Below are 21,895 nucleotides of genomic sequence, written 5' to 3'. Positions count from 1 at the left end.
GTTTCTTTGCTTGATTCAGAGGATCAGAATCTGGGCCTTTTCTTTACTGTTTTCAGCATAATTCAGCATGATTCAGTCTTGATGCTGCCAAGACCGTAACACCTTAAATGGGTTTTAGCTACATAATTAACCAAATGACTTATCATAATTTTGCTCTTTCATTGAGAACAACTGGACTGACATTAATGCTGTCTCCTCAACTCAATCTGCTAACCACTGCTAGCTGAACCACGTGTAGGAAGGGAGTTACCATTACCCCTGAGAGTCTCAAACAACCCACAGTGGAGGGATACACTCCTGCAGAGAAGATGGCAATATGAACACTATGACAATCTACAGTTCTACCACAGCAAACCTGTGAACTCCCAGTTTGTTCCCTGGTTAGAAACTAATTTAGAATGTCATTCTTTACTCTGCTAAATTGTCAATAGTGTTATTTTGTATGTGCAAAATGTTCATTGAAAGTTGCCCAAATGCCAAAATGTGTCCAAACCCTGCCTAAGTCTTTCATTTCAGGACTTTCAGAGAACTGAATTCCAAGCTTTCGAGATCTAGAAGAGACTAGAGAACAACCTATCAAACAGATTGGCAGCAGAACAGCTTGCCACCTTCCTATTTAGACTCTTTCAGTAGCCCTATAATATGGGTCTTCAACACACTTCTAGCTCCCCAGCAGGCTAATCAGTACCATTCATTTTATGTGAGCATCAGCAGTAATTTACATGCATTTATGACATATAGGCTTTAGCTTCATTTATGTTAGCTGAAATTAATACTGTACAGAATATATCACTGAAAGATAAACACATTCCACATTTAAATGATTTTAGAATTCATAGGACTGGGCATCAATTCAGCTGGGAAAAAAAAAAACCAAACAAAAAACAAAAAGAAAAGCTAGAAATCCAATATGCAATGAATTTTCACTAGTATTCAGAAAGAATTAAGGTAAGAACAGAATGGAACTGCACAAACCAGTCTGTGAACTGAAATTATAGACAAAGGTTAAGGGAGAAAACAGGTCTCCCACCAAGTGATGAGCAAAAGCTTCCATGATAACAAACTTCCAAAGTACTTTGTTGCCTCTGAATATTACCTGGCTGTGAGGAGAAGAGGAAATTTAGGTGCAGAAAAGCTCATATCTCCTACAATAAGCCCCCTCAGAAGATTCAATCACACTGCTGGCTGCCGGCAAGACACAACCCTAAAGAGCAAGGGTTTCATACAGGTGAAAGTTTTTCAGTGGAAAAAAAAAGATAAAGGTAAAATGCTTTGTGTTACATTTGAAGCGTTGATGCTTAAAAGATAAGAGAGAAAACACGCTATTAGAGCAGAGTCCTGCAGATTCAGAAATTAACTGCTAACAAGGATGATATCTACTACAGCAGGGAATAGTCACCATGGATTAGAATAGCAGTACTTACACTTTCAGGGAGGACTCTTACTGTGCTGGACCAGAGCTTTGAACATAGCAGCACATCACCAGTAGGTCTTGACATTATATACATACAATCTGATCTTTCAAATCTAGAAAATGCACTGCCATGAATAATCATCAAGACTATGACAAGTACCTATCAAATCATCTTTTGGTCTTTCCTGTTTATTGTGAAATTGCATTTAATTTGAATAACATTACTACAGACTTATGACAAACCACAGGCAAAACTGTCAAGCCTTCATAAAATTCTACATTTTGTTTTTTCATTTTCAATTGAAGCCATTTTGGTTCATGTCTGATGTAAAAATAAATCTTACCAAAATTACGGACCAGAACAAACCCCAGTATACACAACTGGCTTGTGTTAGGGAGTTTAAGAGACATACTTGAAGCTGTGAAAGAAGGTTAGGTCACTGTGACCTAAAATTTGCTATTCTTTAATCAGCAATTCTTCAAGAGAGAAGATGGTATACGAGTTATAGAGGGATTTTCCAACTCTTTTGTATAAACCTTTATAACACGTACTCACAGTGCATCTACAGTACACAACGACAGGCAGATAGGTAGGCACAGAACGGCTCCTCTTTTCAACTAGGTAAGCTAACAGAATAAAGCTTCTAAAAATAATTTATTTTGTTCAGCAATAGCTTTTGTCATCGTTCTTCTTTTCACTGTTCTTATGGTCTGTGAGGCAGGCTAATTTTTCTTCACAGATCTCTGCATGTGTTGTAACAGCTCGATCCAGGCTCTGGTTTTTCAGCCTGCTTAGGAACCATTAGAGGCATTTGTAGAGTGGGAAACATTTAAGTCAGTTGAATCAAACCTTGAAAATGTTTACTGTGATTTTCAACAGAAAAGATTCAAAATAGGAATCATGGGGAAAAACAGGAGAGAAAAGCACTAAAGCTTTTCTTCACTAGCAGAAATAACCGTTTCACTTTTATTTATTAACTTGCTGTTAATAAGTAGGGAAAAAAATAAAAAATAAAAGGAAAAAAAGGACATTCTCTGTTATACCAAAGCACCGGTTATAGTGTGATCTGGTTATATACAGTATTTATTCCTACCAAATGCCTGTTTCTTTCACTTCATTAAAAAGCTGAGAACACAGGCAAACAACACTTTTCCACAGAGCGAACCACAATTCTCTTGCAGAAATCCACGCGTTTATTTGCAGTAATATGTAACCACACCACTGCCCTTACCCTTTGTGACCACCCCATTCACAGTTGTATCACGTCACTGCAACTGCTGACCAGGATACAAGCTTCCTTCTCCCTCACTGACAGATGCTCTTAAAACTATGAAGTTTGGAGAAGGACACGACTGATGGAAACCAGATGGAGAAGTCAGCAACATGCCCAGAGGATTTCTAATGATTCACAGATCACAGTTGGCAACTTGGCTTTGGAAAATTACAATGAACGCATTATTACAGGGCTTCTGCAGCTTCTTATTTCATCAGTATTTTAAAACACTGAAACTTTTTTCTATTTCTTCATTTATTTTTGCACCAAGTATCTATTAATACAGAGTTCCCAAAAAATTTCATGAGCAATCTGTGGAATGCAAACATAATCAAGCACTTACAACACATTTCACTCAGGAGACTTTGAGTGACTTCAAATGGTTATTATCAATCTTGGTCAAAAAGGTCTTCAGTCACACTCCACTCCCTTTAATACGAGATAAAATATTGAACCTAGACAACACTGCATGGTGTTCAGTTACTTCAGCACGGCTGAACAAAATTTTTACAGTGCCTTCCCAGCTACTCTTTCTACATTACTAAATATGGTGCTGCTTTTTCCTGGAGTTAAAGATTTCCCAACCACACCTGAGGGCTTGTCTTGCTTTTAAATTTAATTATATGGTAATGAGCTAAAAATGCAGTTACATGGGAGGACTGCAGTCTTATTCATTTAGCAGATAAGGATGCAGTCCTATTTCAGGAAAACTATTTCCAGAACGTGAATAATCGAGATCTTGAAAAGGGTGACTGTATGTTTGTCCCAGCTCATCTGTCAATCTTGTTTTATTCATGTGACAAGAAGCTGCACTCACATGGCTTGAGTCCAAGAAGTGGCATAGAAATAGAATTCTTAAACTGAAGTTCAAGAAGCCCACAAGACTTAAAAATATTGTTACAGCAATAAAGTTGGAGGGGGCACGATGGAGGAAGTGGGACAACTCCTAGGAATGCTCTGTATTGGTGTTTTAACAAGATTACATAAGCCTCACATAAGGCCTGTGTGTAAAGTACACGCAAAAAGGCCTAGCTCTACAAAACAGCGGTGTTGTTAAACCTGCATCACACCTGTCATGTAAAATTCTCTTGACCCAATCATGCTGCTGTGACTTATTGGCTGATTCATTTACTGTTAGGAAAAGAGATGGAAGGAGACATTTTGCTCTGTAGGGAGTGCCAGAGCCTGCTGCTGTGCGAGGAGGATGGGAAGAACGACACCTGCACGATGTGTGAGCAGCTAGATGAGCTGCTCAGCCTTGTGGTGGAGCTTAGGGAGGAGGTAGTTAGACTGCGGACAATCAGAGAATCTGAACAGATTGACTGGTGGTGTTGGATGTCTGGAAGAGTTGGAAGTCATTGTGCAGCATGCTAAGGATGACCTAGTTGCAATTATAGAAACATGGTAGGACTGCTCGCATGACTAGAATGCTGCAATGGATGGCTATAAACTCTTCAGGAAGGATAGGCAAAGAAGGAGGGGTGGCAGTGCAGCTCTCTCTATTAGTATAGAGTGCTTTGATATTACATCCTGGTGGGCATCTGCTGTAGACTGCCAGACGAGGATGAAGAGACAGATAAGGTGTTATATGTGCGCATCTATATATGTTCTCACCATATCTATAATTAACAGAATTTTGTCAGTTAGAATAATGAGGCTACTACAGGTCAGCGGTATAACAGACCTGTTCACTACCATTTCATAGTTCTAATGGAAAACACTTTAAAAAAAGAAAACCTCACATGAAGTAAACACTTTATTCACGTGCAAAGCCAGCTATCAATTACTTTGTCCTTACCTTAAAAGCTTTTCTCTCCAAGCAATTAATTTGTTTTAGTTTTACTACTCCCTCAAACATCAAATACTCTGCAATTCTACAATCTTTAATTGAGGCTGTAAATCATTAAATACACCATACTGCCCAGGAGAGATAAGCTGTATTTACGTGCTCTCCTCATCTCTCTTAGGCCTTTTGCCTGACTAGAACTTGAACAACTTACCCAGTTTTTTGTTAGATCAAGTTAATTCTACACTTTTTCTGGGTTTATTAACTATATTAACCTTAGAAAGCAAAGGTGTATTAAATACAGTATGGTTACTTTTATGGAACTAGGTTATTTTTTCATGATGACTTTTGCTAGAGAGCTGAAAATTTCCTCATGGTGTCACTATGAGAAATCTTCCATGTTACGTGACCTGCTAATTTCAGATAACTTTTACAGACATGCCAAAACTTTAAAACATACGCTTAAAAAAAAAACAAAAACAACCAAAAACACTCGGCTGTCTGCAGCGTCAGCCTCAAAAGAGTTAATAGCTCACAGCACTGCCCAAGGTAGTGCTATTAGGTTGCCACGAGACACCTCCAATGCAATTCATATTGAGTTAGGGCTAAAGACAGCCAGACAGTAATGCTGTTATAGCATCCCCACAGGCTTCTTGTTTCTTTGCTCTTAGCAAATTATTTATATAATCAAAACATTTTAAGAAGAGTACTAGAAAGCAATGAAGATCCCCATCAACACCCACCACTACTTCCAACACACAACCAATAGAGATGGACATAGTTGCTCAAACTCAATCCTTTCTCTAGACATCTTTTCTCCTTGGTCTCTTGCACCAGCTTTTCAAAAGGACACATCAGAACTTCAGCCTCCTCCTTGCTGTATTTCTTTCTGTTTAAGCCCCAGGAGCACCTCAGTCCTGTGATAGGATTCTTTGGAGTATTTAAGTGGAAGTCAAATTCCCTATGAAAGAATTTAGCCAGCATGGAGAGCTGAAAGTACATCCTCCAAGCCACTAAGACATAAGAAACTGCATTTACACTAGGAAAATAAAGTGGTGAAGCTTGCTGCTCTCCCTAATGAGAAAGTTGGAAATAAATATACAACTTCCACAGTAACCTATTCATATATACATCTTACAGAAATACAGGAACAGTATCTCTCATGAATACATTTTTGACAACTCTTTCTATATGCTACTTATTCCCCACTTTGTTTATGTTTCAGAATCTGTCAGGAGCAGGGCTTAAACCATTAAACCATGCTATAGATATTAATTAATGGTTTTCACTCATTTGCCAGCTCCTGAAAGGAGAAAGATGGATTAAAAAATATATTTACAGCAGAATTTAATTATCCATTTTCAAGCCACTGGCCTCCTGGCAAAAGTCTCTCAATGCAGTGCAGAATAGGACTTGGATTAAGAATTAATTTACTGTCAGCAATGATCTACAATTTAACGACTTAATCAAGTTTGCTATAAAATTGGTAGGGAGCTCTGGAGCCTAATATTGCTGTAGAGCCTGCTGCATCGAAAGACAGGTTTCAGAGAGCCATAATATAATAATCATCCAGCAAATCCAAGATCTCTCTCAATATATAGTCAGCCTATCACCAACATCTACCACTGACATCATGGGCCAACATAACAAAACGAGGCATTATTTTCATAACAGCCATTGTATAAAGCTGTTGTATAAAACTTAATAGAAGTATGGACAAGATTATTACACAGATGTACTCCTTCCTGATACACGCACTTATTCTGGAAGACCTCACTCCACCTTCACTATTAAAGGAAACTCGTGGTTAAAAATAATGAAACTAGTGGGAAAGTGAGACCTACTACAAGTCTAAAAGATACTGAGCTTAAGTTTGCTGAGGTGTTTGTGTCATTCACAATCTATGCCATGAGTTCCTCTCTACACAGTTGCAGAGGGCCAGCAGCTGCTAAGAGCATGCAACAGCAAAGCCCACCCCCAGCTCAAGTGGGAAGCTAGGTTGCTCACCATCAAAATGCCAAAGGCACAAAATAGCTTTCTTGTCCCAATTTCTTCATGTTTTTATAAGTATACCAAAATAACAACACAACTCATTAATTATAACCTTTCAAGAGCGGTGTGTTTTTTTTTTCCCCCCTAAATTGTTAAAATTTAAAAGAACTGCAACCACGGCACTGATAGAACTAATTTTAGCCTTCGACACAGAATATTATGGAAAGTCTCGTCTTTCTATTAATGCAAATTTATTTAAGCAGTCAGTGCAGGAAACTTTAAAATATGCTAATCACTGCTTCTTTGGACTGATGCCTCAAATGTCTTTGGTAAGGTGTACCTACCACAGAGAGGCTAAGTAAAGGGATCACTGTCTAAACTTCAAGTGTTAATAGGCATTTGCACCTCAATAAAGTGACAAAGATTTTTATTGCTATTTTTGTGTATGTTTTATATTTTAGAAATTTTTACATTTAACACCCTTTTCCTATATAAAACCTACTTCCTGATATCTGAGCTGAACTGCCATAGTGTGTTATAAATGGAAATGCTTTTGATAATCACATGCACTGTTTTTCTTTTTAAAGTGATTCAGTGCTGATGAAAACGGGCCAGATTGACGGCCTTGCAGATTGGAGTTCCCTGTTAATCCACAAAGAAAACAAGGCACTGTCAGGGCAGTAGTTGGACCAGCTTCCCTATATCTTAACTTAAATCCATAAGAGAGAAAGAAAAAGAAAACCACAACATACATATAATATATCTAAACCTTAGTCTGACTTGACCAGCATATGTCCTTGCCTTGCTTCATATTTTTACTTGCAAAGAGAGTAATCTAAGAAAATGGTGCATTTCAAGGACTTGTCTGCACCCCATGAACTGCTTCACAGCACCCTTAAACCCATACACATTTAAATCCAGCAGCACACATTATTCCAAAGACAGCATGTGCATCTTGAGTATGCAGTTAAATGAATAGATTGATTTTATCTAATAAAGAACTGAGCTAACGTCACCAGGCTTCCCTTGGCTTGAGCAGCCCTCTCATGAAAGCAAGTGGTTTTCAATTACTGGGTGACCCACCAGAAAGAATACATAGTTCCTGCAGAGGTTTGCTTTAATCAGAATAAACTTACCCACAATGGATAACTCTCAACTTTCATTATATTTACAAAACCTCATGTATTATTTATGAGCAGTGTGGCCAAAATATTGGGAATTATCATTCTAGAATGTACCGATTTAGCTGGAACAAGCCACAACAATCAAGAGTCGCATCTGAAAGAACAGGCAGAGACACTTGTTCAAATCACCAGACCGAATCTATAAAATTGAACTAGGAATTTACACAACAAAGGCCCTTTTAAGTGGTACACAAGTAAGTCCACAATTAAAGAAGAAAATACAAGCACAGAAATGAATAAACAAATACAAACACAGGATTTTAAAATACCAGAAGTAGCTCAGCCAGAACACTTAAGAATAAAGTCGCATGTCATAGTTATACAGCTACATAAACACAAATCAGTGTGGCCAGAAATCTGTTTCATTGCACAATGATGACTACTGGTCTAACAGCTACTTGACATTGTATGGAAAATTCTGCCTGCCTGTAGTAGACTAAGCTGTTAGTAAAGGGATACTGAGTTGTCCTATACTTAATAGATAATAGTTACCTATGTGAAAAAAACCAAACCCAAACAGCCTCATATTTTTGGAGAAGACAATTTCCCACTGAAAGTAACCCCCCAGTCTTTGCTAGAAGACCAGTCTGTGTCCAGGATTGTGTTCCATCTTCTGCTAACTGAAGCAATACAGATGGCAGAGTACATTTCACATTAGCATTCCTTTTTCAACATTTAACATTTTATGAATTCTAAAAAGCCACACAGAGAAAGAGTTAAATCATTTGTCTTGCTGAAATGGGTAATCTAAATTACATCGCTGAGATCATGCTCTTAAGCCAACGTGCTTTTGGCTCTGTATGAGCACACATTTAAAATGTACTGCTAATTACTTACATAGCTCATTATCTCCTTGCTATGTTGGATGCAACTCATTTCCTTTGTCCACCCACTGTCTTTCAGGTAACAATGAATTAATGGGTATAATTTGGCTGAAACTATTGCTTTTTCAAGAGGTAAAATGCAGCACAGAAACATCCAGTGAAATCCCAAAATGATAACTCACTGTCAGTAGAGGCACTCAGATTGCAGCCTTCCCCATGAACACAGAAAATCTCCTGCCAAGCTTTCTTCAGAGCAATGCAAGTAATTCACAAATAATTGTGTGCATGTGGAAAGAGTATGGGAGAACATTCCAAGCCATTATATATATAATGTTTTAACCAACACAGCTAATTTCTGGCCCCCCAAAATAAGCTACACCAAGGTCACAGATGGTGTGCTGCTTTCAGTAAATATTCCCCATGGTGATCAAATATGGCCATTTATACAGAGGATGATGCATATACATCCACACACTTCTCTATATATAACAGCAAGAAAGCCAGACAGCCAGGCTGAACTCCAGTGCTGTATCAGAATCACTCTGATTACCACATTAATATCCAGCCTCACTGCTCTGCCATCATTAAGAGACTGCAAAGTGCCTCTGAACAGCAAGGAATGTTCATAATATTCATAAATTTAAAATATTTTTCTTTTTCCTTTCAGCCCAGGTTTTGCCTTAACACGATGAACATCTAGAGCACTCACCTCATTAAACAAGGAAACCAAGAAAATATTCCAGAAGCCATCATGACAGATTCCTGCTTTGCACAGAGGCAGAAGGCTTACATGGAATACAGCTTACTTCAAAGAAAACTGTATTGCTGTAGAATACAGTAATTACAATTTTTTTCCACTATGAGTGTGTCCTAGAGCATTATATCTCAGCAAACTGATGCTGTTAGAGAAACTCTGCTGACGTATTGCTACCGTGGTGAAAATGGCATTGTACTTGCACTAATGTCCGTTTTATCAACCTTAGTTCAACATTCAAAGCCCTTTAATTTACAATCAGGGACCTGCATGTCTTTCACTGCAGCTGCAGGTAGTGTCAAATGCTGTTGTTGCCTGGCAACTAACAGGTAACTGGTCCAAGTCTGTTATATTTATGTATGGAGAAAGTTAACATTAGGAAACTACACACAATGCTGAAACTGACTTCTGCTTCTTGTGAAGCAAAAGACGAACATCTTTCACCAAACCTTCGCAATCAGTTCACATCACGGTTCTTTTCAGAAGCAGAGATGTAAAGAAAGCATTAAAAGCTGTTCATAATATCACATTTACGTACTTTTCCCTTTTCATATTCAATATCGTTACTCCCGATACAATCAAACTCATATCCTTCAAATGGATGAATCCACCACCAAATTTAGAACCACAAAGCTTCAAGTCTTTTACTTTCAGTTCATCACGTTATTTCTTTTCTGAAATTGTGTTGCCTCATGGTTGCAAAGCCCTTTGAAGACAAGTGTTGTTCATATGAACAACATCTTATAACTTATTCGCCAAGAGCTGTGGCTCAAATAACTGACCACAACATGCTCTCCTTACAATTCATCATCATTAGATAGAAATCACAGTATCTTGGATTTCATAACACCTGTTATGAAAGGCCAGTCTTGAAGGATCTAAAAGACTCATAGGATGGACATTACCTCCACACATGTACAGACATGCACGCTTTTAGGCTGGAACAATAGCTCATTTAAGTAGGAGAAAATGCAGGGGTGGCAAATAATACAATTCCGCCTATAGGATCAATTCCTGTACAAATACATCATAGTTTCAATTACGCACTAATTAATTGCAATTAACTTCAGGCAGAGAGTAAAAATTGTGCTTACAGCTGTAAAATACGCTTACAGAACAATCATTTATTAGCAATTCCTTTGCCTCCTATACATCAAAAGTCATAGAAAAATTCTCTATAGAATTTAAGAATATTGCCTACAGTGATTAAAAACCATACAACACCAAACACAATTCCAGAACTCTACTGATCCTTATCAAATACAAAAGCTTTTCCTACACAGTGTCATTGATTTAAGTGTCTGCTATGGCTTTTATAGTGTTTCCAAAACAATATATAAAATATCCACGGTTCCTGGAATTCTTGAATTTCAAATAATGATTTTCATGTCTCTCCATTATCATTAGAATGTACTATTAAATGCCAGGGTTTGTTTCTGCAAGAAGTAGCATGAGCATCAAACATCTGCCCATTGCTCCCTCCCCATAGGCATGCCACACTTCTCAATTGTGCCATTAAAAACTGATTCTGCAGCTGCACAGGGAATTGCATAAGGCAGTGATCTGTGCTAAAAATAACGCTGGGGTGGACAGGGGAAGAAGCACCCTGATTAAGCAGGCATTTCTACAACAAGGAAAACCATGAAATTGTGGCTTAGCTATGTCAGGCGATGGACAAGTTTTAGCTGTGCACACAGTAGGTCTCTACATGCAGAGCCACACTTACTGCTGAAAACAGAATGTAGAATTCAGCTCAAGACAACAAGTTCAACGTACCATCTAGAAATGTACATCAACATGTATACCAAACAGAGCACTCCAACTCCTATTTATTTCACATTTTTCTTTGTTAAATTCTCTTTTCAAATTTAAAATTATATCCTAAGTGCACATTTATATTACTTACTCTATATATCTACAATATTCTAAGAAGTCAATACAACATCTAATGGTATAAAGATGGTGAAGCTAAACCCTCCCTCCTTCAAATTTCTGCCTCAAAAAATCTCCAATCCCCCACTGCTAGAACTCATGCAAGAAAGAGAACGAGAGACAGAACTTACTGAAAACTGCCAATGATGATACTCTTGACTTAATGTGGTGACATGAGACTTAGAAATCCGGGTCTCTTCTATAAACTCAACCTGATCAGATGTGCACACTGATGTTGCAGACTGCAGGCATGATGGGTCATCTCCAAACTGTGTACAAAGAAACAAAATAAACAAGTGACCAGTTTGTTTAAACTGTGTTTGTATTAGTTGACTAGCATTTACCCTTCTTACAACTTAGCGTGTTCCATTAACATGTTTTCCACTGCATGTTATTTTCACGGTTTCTTTAAAAATAGATGATGAGATGCAACTTACAGCACTGTAATTAAAGTGTTCCTTTACTGGTATGGTTAAATCTCCTCTAAAACCTCAGTTCAGCAGAGTATTTCCAAAATATGCACAATGACCATCACTGCATTTGAGCAGTGCATGTGTACAGTAGATTCGTATGCATATTCAACAGCCTATCCCTTGAATTAGAACACATGCAGCAAATTATTCATCCCACACATTAGAGACTGACTATTTACGAAATGAATACAAAATGTAAGTGTAAAGATAAACACCTCTGGTCTGAAATCATGATAAAAAAAAACCCACAATGCAAGAACAGAGAATAATATCCTGCAGGAAATTCATTGGCTTTGGTAGATGGAAAGCATAAATAAGCCCCTTGAATTATTTTAAACATCTTATATTTCAATAAAATTGAATTCTAAAAATAATTTCATATATGGCCCCTCTGCATGCAAAATGACAAAGCATATGAACTGTACCATATATGCACAAGCTAAATATCATAGGTTATTATCTAACAGATCGTTCTGAATCAACGATAGATACTTCTACTCATACCCCCACATTTCTATCTACGTTTAAATGTCTTTACTTACAAAATGCCTAATATCTTCATCACCAATCTAATTCCAATGGTAACATCAAGGCTGTACTCGCAGAGCATGGGAAACCACAACTGAAAAGCATGAACCCTTACATTTCTGTTAGGCTTAGGCCTGTCAGCAAAGGATCTTTTATTTATTCATGAGTTTCCTGACAAGAACTAGTGGTTGCTTTGTGTCAGCTGAATAGGATCGTAATTCAATCTTCACTGGAACCTGTTAATCTGAATGACTCATTAATGTGCAAGCTTACTGCTAAAGAAGTCTGTTTCATAACAAGTGTATTTTATTAAGGAAATATGTGTTTAGAGAAGGTCACTTTATGTGATTAATGAGTTTATCAAAGTTCTTTTTTTGGTAGGCACATTATTTCTTAAAAACCTAAATGAAGCAAAGTACAATCACATCTGCCAGTTATGGAACAACTGGAAGGGCTACATCACTGGCTACAAGGCAGTTTGAGGAAGAAAAAAATCCTTTAATTGCTTGTGAAATTATTACCTCTTTTCAATAACATGCTCACTGTTAATCAAAGGATTCAAAAAGAAAAACAGTAAGCATTTCAGTTTTGAACTTATTAACCACGTGTACTTATTTTTCCTAATTCTGAATGTATTTTGCTCTTCAGTTACACTACTCCCTTGATCTTGTACTCTTAGAACTGTACTCTGCTACAGGAAATGAGCAGACATATTTTCCCAGATGGAATATAGGGGGAAAAAGACAACACAGTTGATTCATTAGTGAGGAGCATCAGTATGACATTCTCTAGAAACATGGAGCTGTTATAAAGAAATCTGAGTGGAAGAAATATGGAGTCTTGTCTGAAGAAGCCACAATGATCTTTGAAATGGTCCACGTAGCAGGCTTGGTACCAGCAATGGTTTGTATGTCCTCACCAAATATCTTAACTACCATCTGGAGAATCCAGCTCCTGATATCCTTTCAACCCATGAAACATGTTTGTTTTAATATGCTGGTATGAAGCGAAATAGTACCTTCCATCCTTATTTCAACCGACTTCTTACAGTCATCACTAAGAATTGCAAGCAATCCTTCCTTTTAAATATATATGTGTACTGGTTTTGGCTAGATTTTGGATTAAAATAATGCTGATAACACAGATGTAAACATTCTTGCTGAGCAGCGCTTGTACTTTTCAAGAACATTACCTCTAAATATGTGTCAGCAGAATCGCTAAACATTCACTCCAGAAATTTATTAACACAAGCATTCAAAAGGTGAGGAATACCTACTGGATCTAAACAGAAGAGAGCGCCCATATGTAATTGCTCAATATCAGCATCTAACATAACACCATGTTTCTGATGTGCTAAGCAGGAACTGATCTCTTGGGAATGCAGAAGGCTAAGAAACATCAAATAAATCTCAAACAGCAAATTTTCCCATTGGTCCAGGTATATTTCCTCTTCAGTTTTGTTTGCTGAAAATTATCCTGTCATGAAAATATAGACTTATTGTAATTTCTTAATAAGGAATCAAAATGATGTATTACTTTAATTATACTTTTTAGCATCACTTGAACTTATAAAGTTCTCCAGTGCTGGTTATGATCCAGTACAATAAATGTACCAACAGCAAATCAGCAATAGGAATGAGGAGTGCCAACACCCATCCCACATAGGAATTTATTCTTGAATAGAAAAAAAGTAAGAAATAAACAAAACATCCCAAGACCAAGGGAATCCTATTTCACTGAGCAAATTCAAAGAAGGTCAGAAGGCTCGATCTTTGGCACTGGTGTACTCTGTCTGAAAGCTGAGCTGCCATTTAAATACTTATAAGGGAGAGCTGTAACTGCAGATTGAGAGCTGTGAGACAGCTGTGCGTGTGCAACATAGGAAAATGAAAATATTCATGAAATGGAGATAATTCACCAAGGGAAAGTTTCAGTAAAGGAAAAGAGCATTAAAACATGGCATTTTAATGACTTGTGAGTCAGGATACACAGGAAAGTGATCTGTAACCTCTTACTTTTGTGGTCTGTCGTGGGATGCAAAGAAGTGAAATCCAAACTCTTAATAGCTGCCAAAAAAAATTATGAAAATATTGAAATGAAAAAGGTTCAAATTAAACAACAGCATAATGAGCTGTAGATGGAACTGTGCTTCATTTTTGTGAGCATTTCTAAAGAAATAAAGAAAACGAAAAAAAAAAAATAGGAGGAGAAACAGCTGCGAGTTTGGTAAAGCAGGAATTTGTTGCTAAAAATTTTCCAGAACCTGCTGCATCATTTAACTGGCTACTATCAACAGTACAATATCTCAGCAGATTAAGGGTTCTTGCTACATAATCTCCCTTCCTTCCTGGCTTTTAGTCCCTTTAATTAAACTGAATACACACGTGTCCCTCCAGTTTGAAATCCACAGAAATTACAGATTCTTTGCACGCAATTTATTCTGTTTGACACCATCAGCAACACAAAAAGACTGAGAACTTACAGTAAATTCTTCCTGCAGAAAAGGAACAGTAACATGAATCAAGATGATCAACCAACAGCTTACCAGCAAGATGTGCAAGGACTGTCTACTCTGCCATTCTTTGTCTATGCTCCCCTCCTTTTCACAAGCCCAAATACACCTCAAACACACAGAGAATATTTCCATTTTGTTCATTTACTGAGTTACCTTCCTGCTGCACAAAACACCAACCCCATAACTACAGAGGACAGAATATCACATGCTTTTATATGTGTGAGATAATATTTTTGAGACGAAGAGGTTTAAAGAGCTATCTTGCAATAAGACAGATGTTTGAAATGGATGTAGTTGCAAGATAAATTATATATTAACTGTTTACACCAGTGACCCTATTAAATCAGTCCTTGAACATCTGAAGGGTATGAATCTCTGGTTTAGACTCACAAGCAGCAAGCTGAGAACAAATGAATCCATTTGTTAGTACTGCTGATACCATCACACTTTTGAAAATATAACTACCTGCATAGTAATCAACTCTAATTTTTCCATGATATTGGAATTCTTTGGACTCAGACTTTGCGTTTGATAATTGCATAATGCATTTCAAAAGAATTGTGATTTCCTCTTCAGTGATTTTTGAACAGGAAATACAGTTATTGGTAAAACAAGCCAACACCTCAAAATATTCCAATGATGACACCTGGTGGACTTGCATAGTGGTTTCTTCCACTTTCTGAATACACGTGAAGCTACAGGCAATCAGGATATTGTTTTTAAGTCGATAAATCATGTAAGGATGCACATCACGCACTGGATTCAGTATATCATCTTGAAAGAAACCCAGTTCCAGATTTAAATATAGTATTGCAAAATGACTGACATATTGTCACTGCCCTCTCCTGGAAGAGAGAAAAATGGGACAGAAGTCCATAATCCATACTCTGAGGTTATCAGGAACTTGGCAATTGTTGTAGAGCTCTTATTATCGTCAAGAATTCTTGAATTTCATTTTTTTCCCCATGAGGTAGATGAACAGTAACAACTATGAAACACAAGAGAGTAACAACCAACAGGTGGCGATGAGATAAACTGAATCCTCCAAGAGGTTGACAACACAAGACCTTGTTGATTTCAACTAACAAAACTCTTCCTGCTTTGGAAAGTAAGCTCTAATCATACTCAGATAATCAATGTGCAACTCATTTTTCAGACTAGATGTGACAAGGTTATGTCCTTCAATAATAAGGCTTGATCCAGTAGTTTGGACAAATATTTGGTGACTGACAACTCTGTCAGAAGATCAGTGAGGAAGAATAAATCAGCAATAAATGTTTGTCATCAGAGCATAGGAGTGAGATTCAGGGAATGCTGATCAACTTCCTGGTTCTACACAGTTAATCATTGGCATTGTAAAATGTATTCAACATTTTTGTAAGATACAAATATCTCAGTAGGTAAAAGAATAGAGGTATGACATGGAAGTTGGAGGAGTGATTCCTAATTGTTCATATCAGTAAATCCACTCAATGATGGTACTTGATTCCTTTCAACTCTGTTCCAATACCCTCCCAGTCTTAGCCAGATCAAACAATGCCCATTATGACAGGGAACAGAAAGCAAACACTGCTGAAAATGCTAAGTTTAGCTTGAGGATTAATTATACTGATTCAGCTTTGGAAGAATAGTGAACTTGATTGTGAGTGGGAAGATTGTTGTTTAGAGTTTTTAATAAGTAAATTTAAAAATGAGAGCTCGCTTGTCACTTGCAAACCAAAGAAAGAACAATGGGATGCACTGGAGGCTATCCAGCCATGCAATCAGAGCAATGGAACAGAAACATCTCATAGTCTACATCACCAGAATAATAAAATAAGAACAGACAGATGACACAAGAAAAGACTTGATAAGCAACAGCATGCATATCCCTTTGATCTTTTTAAGAATAATTTTAAGCCCTACCACTACTGTACAACTTCAACAGAGAGGCAGTACAGTTTAGAACATCAGGTTTGGCATTAAAAGAGCCACAGTGTCTATTCCTACCCTTCTTACTTGCCCTTCCTTACGGGCCACACCAATTTTTTTCCGTTCATTTGCACACACGTAATCAGTATCTTTCTTAGTGGCATGATCCTAAAATGCTACCACCACAGTTCTAAGGAGAATCAGCTCTTTGAACCCAAAGTTATTACCAATGTAAAATGCAAAACCTTTAAAACGATTTGAGGTGGCTTTTCAGAAGAAAATGACAGAAGAATGTCTAACTCCCTTTGACATCAACAACTGTACAGAAGCTGAAGATCTGTCTCTTTAAAGAAGTCTCAAACCCAAACAAAAGCCAGAAGGCATCTGGTAACAGCTGGTACCTTTCAATAGCCAAATAGCATGAATTTGACATCCCCATTTTGGCAAAAGAAAACGTATAATTTTGGCAAAACCAGCCTCCTATCACTAGACAAACAACATCTTGAGCTTCTGTTGCGAAGTCCACAATTTTTCTACTCTCTCCTACATGTAATAATTTCAACAACTGACGTGGCAAACAGCCATACCTCTTAATTCTGTGATCACCTGCTACCTGGCCTCCACTGATAATTATAGATACATTTAAAGTTAGTCATAAAGTCATCTGTCAAAACACAAACTGAACCCTCAGAGAAAAAAGCATTGTGTTTTTTTGTGTTTTCTTCTTCCAAGTGCAAGTCCTCTGGTATTAGCTGGATCTGTGCCTATATATGCAGCCAAAAACATTAACAAACAGACTAGTCCTACAGCACCGCCACCTGAGCACTGCAGGCTTTCCCCTGCATTCCAAAAACACTGCAGTCCACAGCTTTAGCTCTACAGGTGAATAATCTGTCATTCTGGCCAGGCACTAATGGGCTAATCAAAAGAGATTTTCAGCCTGTGGAGTAATAAAACAGGACTGCTTCATTCTAACATCAGAGAGAAAAGCATCAACATCAGACTGCAGCCTTCAGGTCTGACTTGAAAAACAAACATTTTTTCAGATAGAAATAATTTTGGATAATCTACTTAGAAATTATGACATTTTCCCCAATTTATTCAAATTATACAGGTAAAATAATAAAGAACAATTATTCAAATAGCTGGTGCTTATTATTATTAAAAGCAAATCACATTCTTAAAATCTTTGTTTAAATCTCTAAGGCATGACTTATTTATCTCAGAGGTATATAATAACCTAAATTGGATCTAGCTGTCTAGGTATTCTTGCAGCCTATGAAAAAATGGGCACTTCCAGCACATAATTCACCTCTACTATATGACAGATACTAAAAAAAGAAAGCTTTTTCTCCTCCAGCTAATTTTTGACCACATATTGCTAAAGTGCCTACTGACAGAGCGCTGGTCATTGGTCACAATCTCTCTCTGATTGGTGCTATAACTAGTCTCTTTTCTTGCTAGAACTACAGCAAATTTACTTTGACCTCCTACTTGCTTTTCTTACAAATCATTTCTCAGTTCACCGGAACCTCACATCTGTGCTTACACATTCATTTCACATGAAATTGTGCCTACAGCAGCTGATGACACTTGCCCTTTTTTTTAGGGGAGCTCTTTGAATAAAGGCAAGTTAAATGGCTAAATAATCATAGTCCTGGATTCAAGTCTAGGAAGTGAGAACCAATTTATTTTGACTTATCATAGAATGGCTTGGGTTGAAAAGGACTTTCCTGTTAAGTCATATGAAGATCAGTTAAATGATTGTCTCTTTTCCTTCAATCCCCACCTGCATACTTTATGAACAAAAGGATGATAATGCAGGGCACATCTACTGCCCACTTTGATCTGGTTAATGAAAGTGAAATCCACTGCAATTTTCTGCTTTCCATCATTTAAGGAATATAGTTACTCTGAAGATACCTTGAAGCTTAAAAATATTCTTCCTCTTAACCAGATTCTGGTTCTCCCAAGTATCTTCTCTATCATGGCCACTATAACTCATTAACATAAACCATCTGCCTAAAGTAATCTAGATTGTTTAAAAAGCTTCAGAAACTTAAGCTCCTTCTTCAGCTTACACTGAGAGAGGTTGTTTGGTTTCTCTTAAGCATCATGCATTTCTAACTACTGGTATAGGTGCTGAGATAGCATTTACTGTATGACCTCACACATTCTGAGATGACTTACAAGGAGTCTTCATTAAGGCCATATTTCAGTCAGTAAGCCAGCAGCTGAGAAGTTCAGGGCAGAATCCATTCTGTATGACAATATGGAATCCACAATCATACAAACGTATACAAAAGCCCAGAGAAAGATGCTCCTTTTCTCCGAGAATCAGCAACAAGAGCAAGGTAATCAGGTCACAAAACAAAAGGAAAAGCTAAGGCTACTAATGGCTCACAAAGAGCTTCTTTAGTTCCTCTGGAAAAGGCCTTACTAGCCATCATGCTCCCAGTAACCTTTCTATCTGTAGACCTTCCACTACTCCAGAGTATGGTTCATAAGATGCAAAGGAACGCAGGAAGTAAAAAGAAGGTCAGGCTGACAAGATGGACTCAGTACATGACATCAGTAAAATACATCACGTTATGGCGTAAATGACAGAGAAACAGCCATAGGTGAGATAACGAGACTGAGTCAGCTTGTGAAAGTTTCACTTCCCAAGCGACAGGTCTGTAAATAAGTTGCTAAATCCTTATTATGACAGGGTTCACGTATGTTAAAGGGAGCACTACAATATATTATGTATTTGTTGCAAAGCCTTGTTTTGCTACATCCTTCCTTAAGGATGAGAACAAGGCAACCAGAGAAATCAGAGTTCAATTTTTACATTGACCTTCCACCTCTTCACCTTTAACACCACAGATCAGTGCACATTCTACTTTACTTCTGCAGTATCTCATTGAGATATCAAAAGTAAATATTTGCTGGCAACATAAAGGGAAGTTTCTAAGCAATGTATGTCATATTACGTATTACATCTTACTGATAACCCAATTCTTGAGTTCCGCATGTGTTGTAGAGAGAAAGGGACTGAGAAGCACTATCTGCACAGCAAGACTGACATTATTGCTATCTTCTCCTAGGGAACGATGAGCACCTGTGTTTATACAAGTTGTATGCAGTGTATACAACTGCTGCAATTTTTTGTGTTGTTCTGTTGGTTGGGTTTTTTTATTATTATCGTTGTTCTGTTGTTATTTTTGCTGCTGTTTTCATTTTCTGCATCAGGAAAGTAAAGAAGTGAAAACCGGAAAAGTCTCTTGTGTATTTTACAAACTCTAACACTGACTTGTTGCAGAAACCTGGAGAAATCCTGTTCCCTTTAAAACACATGGGTTTGATCATCACTCTTACAAAACAGCTGTGCAGTAAGACAATGTATGCAAGCCCTCTGAAAACCCAAGATCAAAGTGCACCACCTGAATCTATAAAACTTACAACAGTATGTCCATCCAACAATGCATTCAACAGCTTTTAACCAAAAAGCCCATCCTTGCAAAGAGATAAACTGCTGCCATCCCTGCCCACTCTGCATTCTCCTTTCACATGACTGTAGCATGTGTATTTATTTTAAGACATGGTTTACTTGCTATTTTAACTCTAAATAAATTCTGCTACTAAGTTTACAGATGCAAATTCAGTTCATCCTTAACACACATTATATGCTACTCATTTTAAAAAGCATTTGGTGCAGAAGGTTTCTTTAAGCTCTTTGTTTTAAAAACAGGTTAAGAACCTTCATAGAAAGGAGAATTACTACCAGAATCTCATACATAAAATCAAGAAGTTCCCATGACTCTTACTTACTGAAATGGAAGGAACAAAATCACTTGTATCACTGAAATCCATCTTTCCCTGATCTTTCCCCAGAAGCATCCCTGGAAAATCCAGAAGGCTTTTCAAGAAAGCTGGATCCATATTTTACAGCCAGAAGCTGGCAAATACGTATGCAGATGGAACTTTTCAGATCTCTAACGACCACACAGGTGTCTGAAACCAAGTGAGAGCCCTGGGGCCCATGAGGCAAAACCAGGGCTGCCCATCCCAGACACAGCTAGTACCAGCCAGGACCCAGCAGCATGGCAAAGGAAGAATAGCACTTGTTTCTAACTGTATAGTTGGAATAATACAAGTGTATTGCTGTAATTACAGAGTAAATAGCCAAAGAATATCCAAGAAAAGACTCACCAGTGCTGAAGCTTTCAGTTGAGATGGATGCTCACCAGCGTTGAGGCCCACCACAAAAACTCCACAAAGAAGCAACCTCCATAAAGAGATGCTGCCTTAGTGGTGGTCAGCCCTTAAATGGGATCTAGGAAAAGTGCAGTCAAGCTCCCCCCTTCCAGGAGCTGAATTACCTCCACCTGTGCCCCCACAGCTGACTCGTTACTTGCCTCAGATGGTTAATCAGAGTGTGATCAACAGTTTCTCTTACACTAACATTTCTCTCCTCCCCTTTCAAACACATGATAATATTAAGCAATGTGCAATACAGAGGAGGATGTTGCGATAATTTCCCTGAACTACTTATTTGATGTTTTTATTATTTATGTATTAGTATTCTATTACCAATCCAGTAATGATGTATATAGTTGAATGTTCCTGTAGGACTTTGCAGATTTTCCATAAAGTAGACTTGCTGGGACTATAAGAATTACTTCCCAGTGTTACCTCCCATGCACACTGGATCACAACAGGAAGATTCAAGCACGTGAGGAAAGATTTACAACTTTTCTGAAGAAGATCTGCTGCTCTGAGCCATTATGAATGAAAATCTTTTAAGCCCTGCAGTTATTGATGTAAATTAAGAAACTCTGATAATTGGAACAACGTGGAATTTTAAATGCAATCCTACATATGCATTATTCTTCCTAGATAGTGTCACCAATTATACTTTTAATGACTGTTGCAGGTAGTAAAAATAAATTACACAGTGCTATATGTCTCAGATCTGTATTTTTTCTTTTCCTCTGAAGATCAATGACTGCTATGAAAATTCTGTCCTCGTGGCAACTATTACACACCACAAACAAAAGATACTTTTAATGCACAAGGCAGATGTGATGTCAAGGACAGTTCTTTGTGCTTACTTGTGAATGTCAGCTGTGGAGGGGCAGTAGCCTAGAAACAGGAAGCTTTCTTTCTCTATATAGAGATGATTTAAGACAGCTGAACAACAGAGGCCCCTACCTGCAATGAAACATTTGTAGTTTCAGTGTACCCAGCACGTGAGCAAGCAGCCATTTGGAGAACTGAAAGACTAGAGCCTCCATGATTTACAATAGCAGCAATTTAAAAATAG

At 37.6% G+C, this 21,895-nt stretch overlaps 1 protein-coding gene across 1 annotated transcript in view; it reads right to left on the bottom strand.

Moving 5' to 3' along the window:
* Positions 1–21,895, bottom strand: part of RIMBP2 (RIMS binding protein 2) — a 95,565-nt gene that overhangs the window by 54,908 nt on the left and 18,762 nt on the right. Inside the window, exon 6 of the mRNA XM_032447959.1 lies at positions 11,292–11,429. Within this exon, the coding sequence (XP_032303850.1) occupies positions 11,292–11,429 (138 nt within the window). The remainder of the gene's footprint in view (positions 1–11,291; positions 11,430–21,895) is intronic.

Source organism: Coturnix japonica, chromosome 15 (genome assembly GCF_001577835.2).
Source record: "Coturnix japonica isolate 7356 chromosome 15, Coturnix japonica 2.1, whole genome shotgun sequence".
NCBI lineage: Eukaryota > Metazoa > Chordata > Aves > Galliformes > Phasianidae > Coturnix > Coturnix japonica.
Note: the sequence above shows the minus strand (reverse complement) of the source record. Positions and strands in the feature narration are given on the sequence as shown.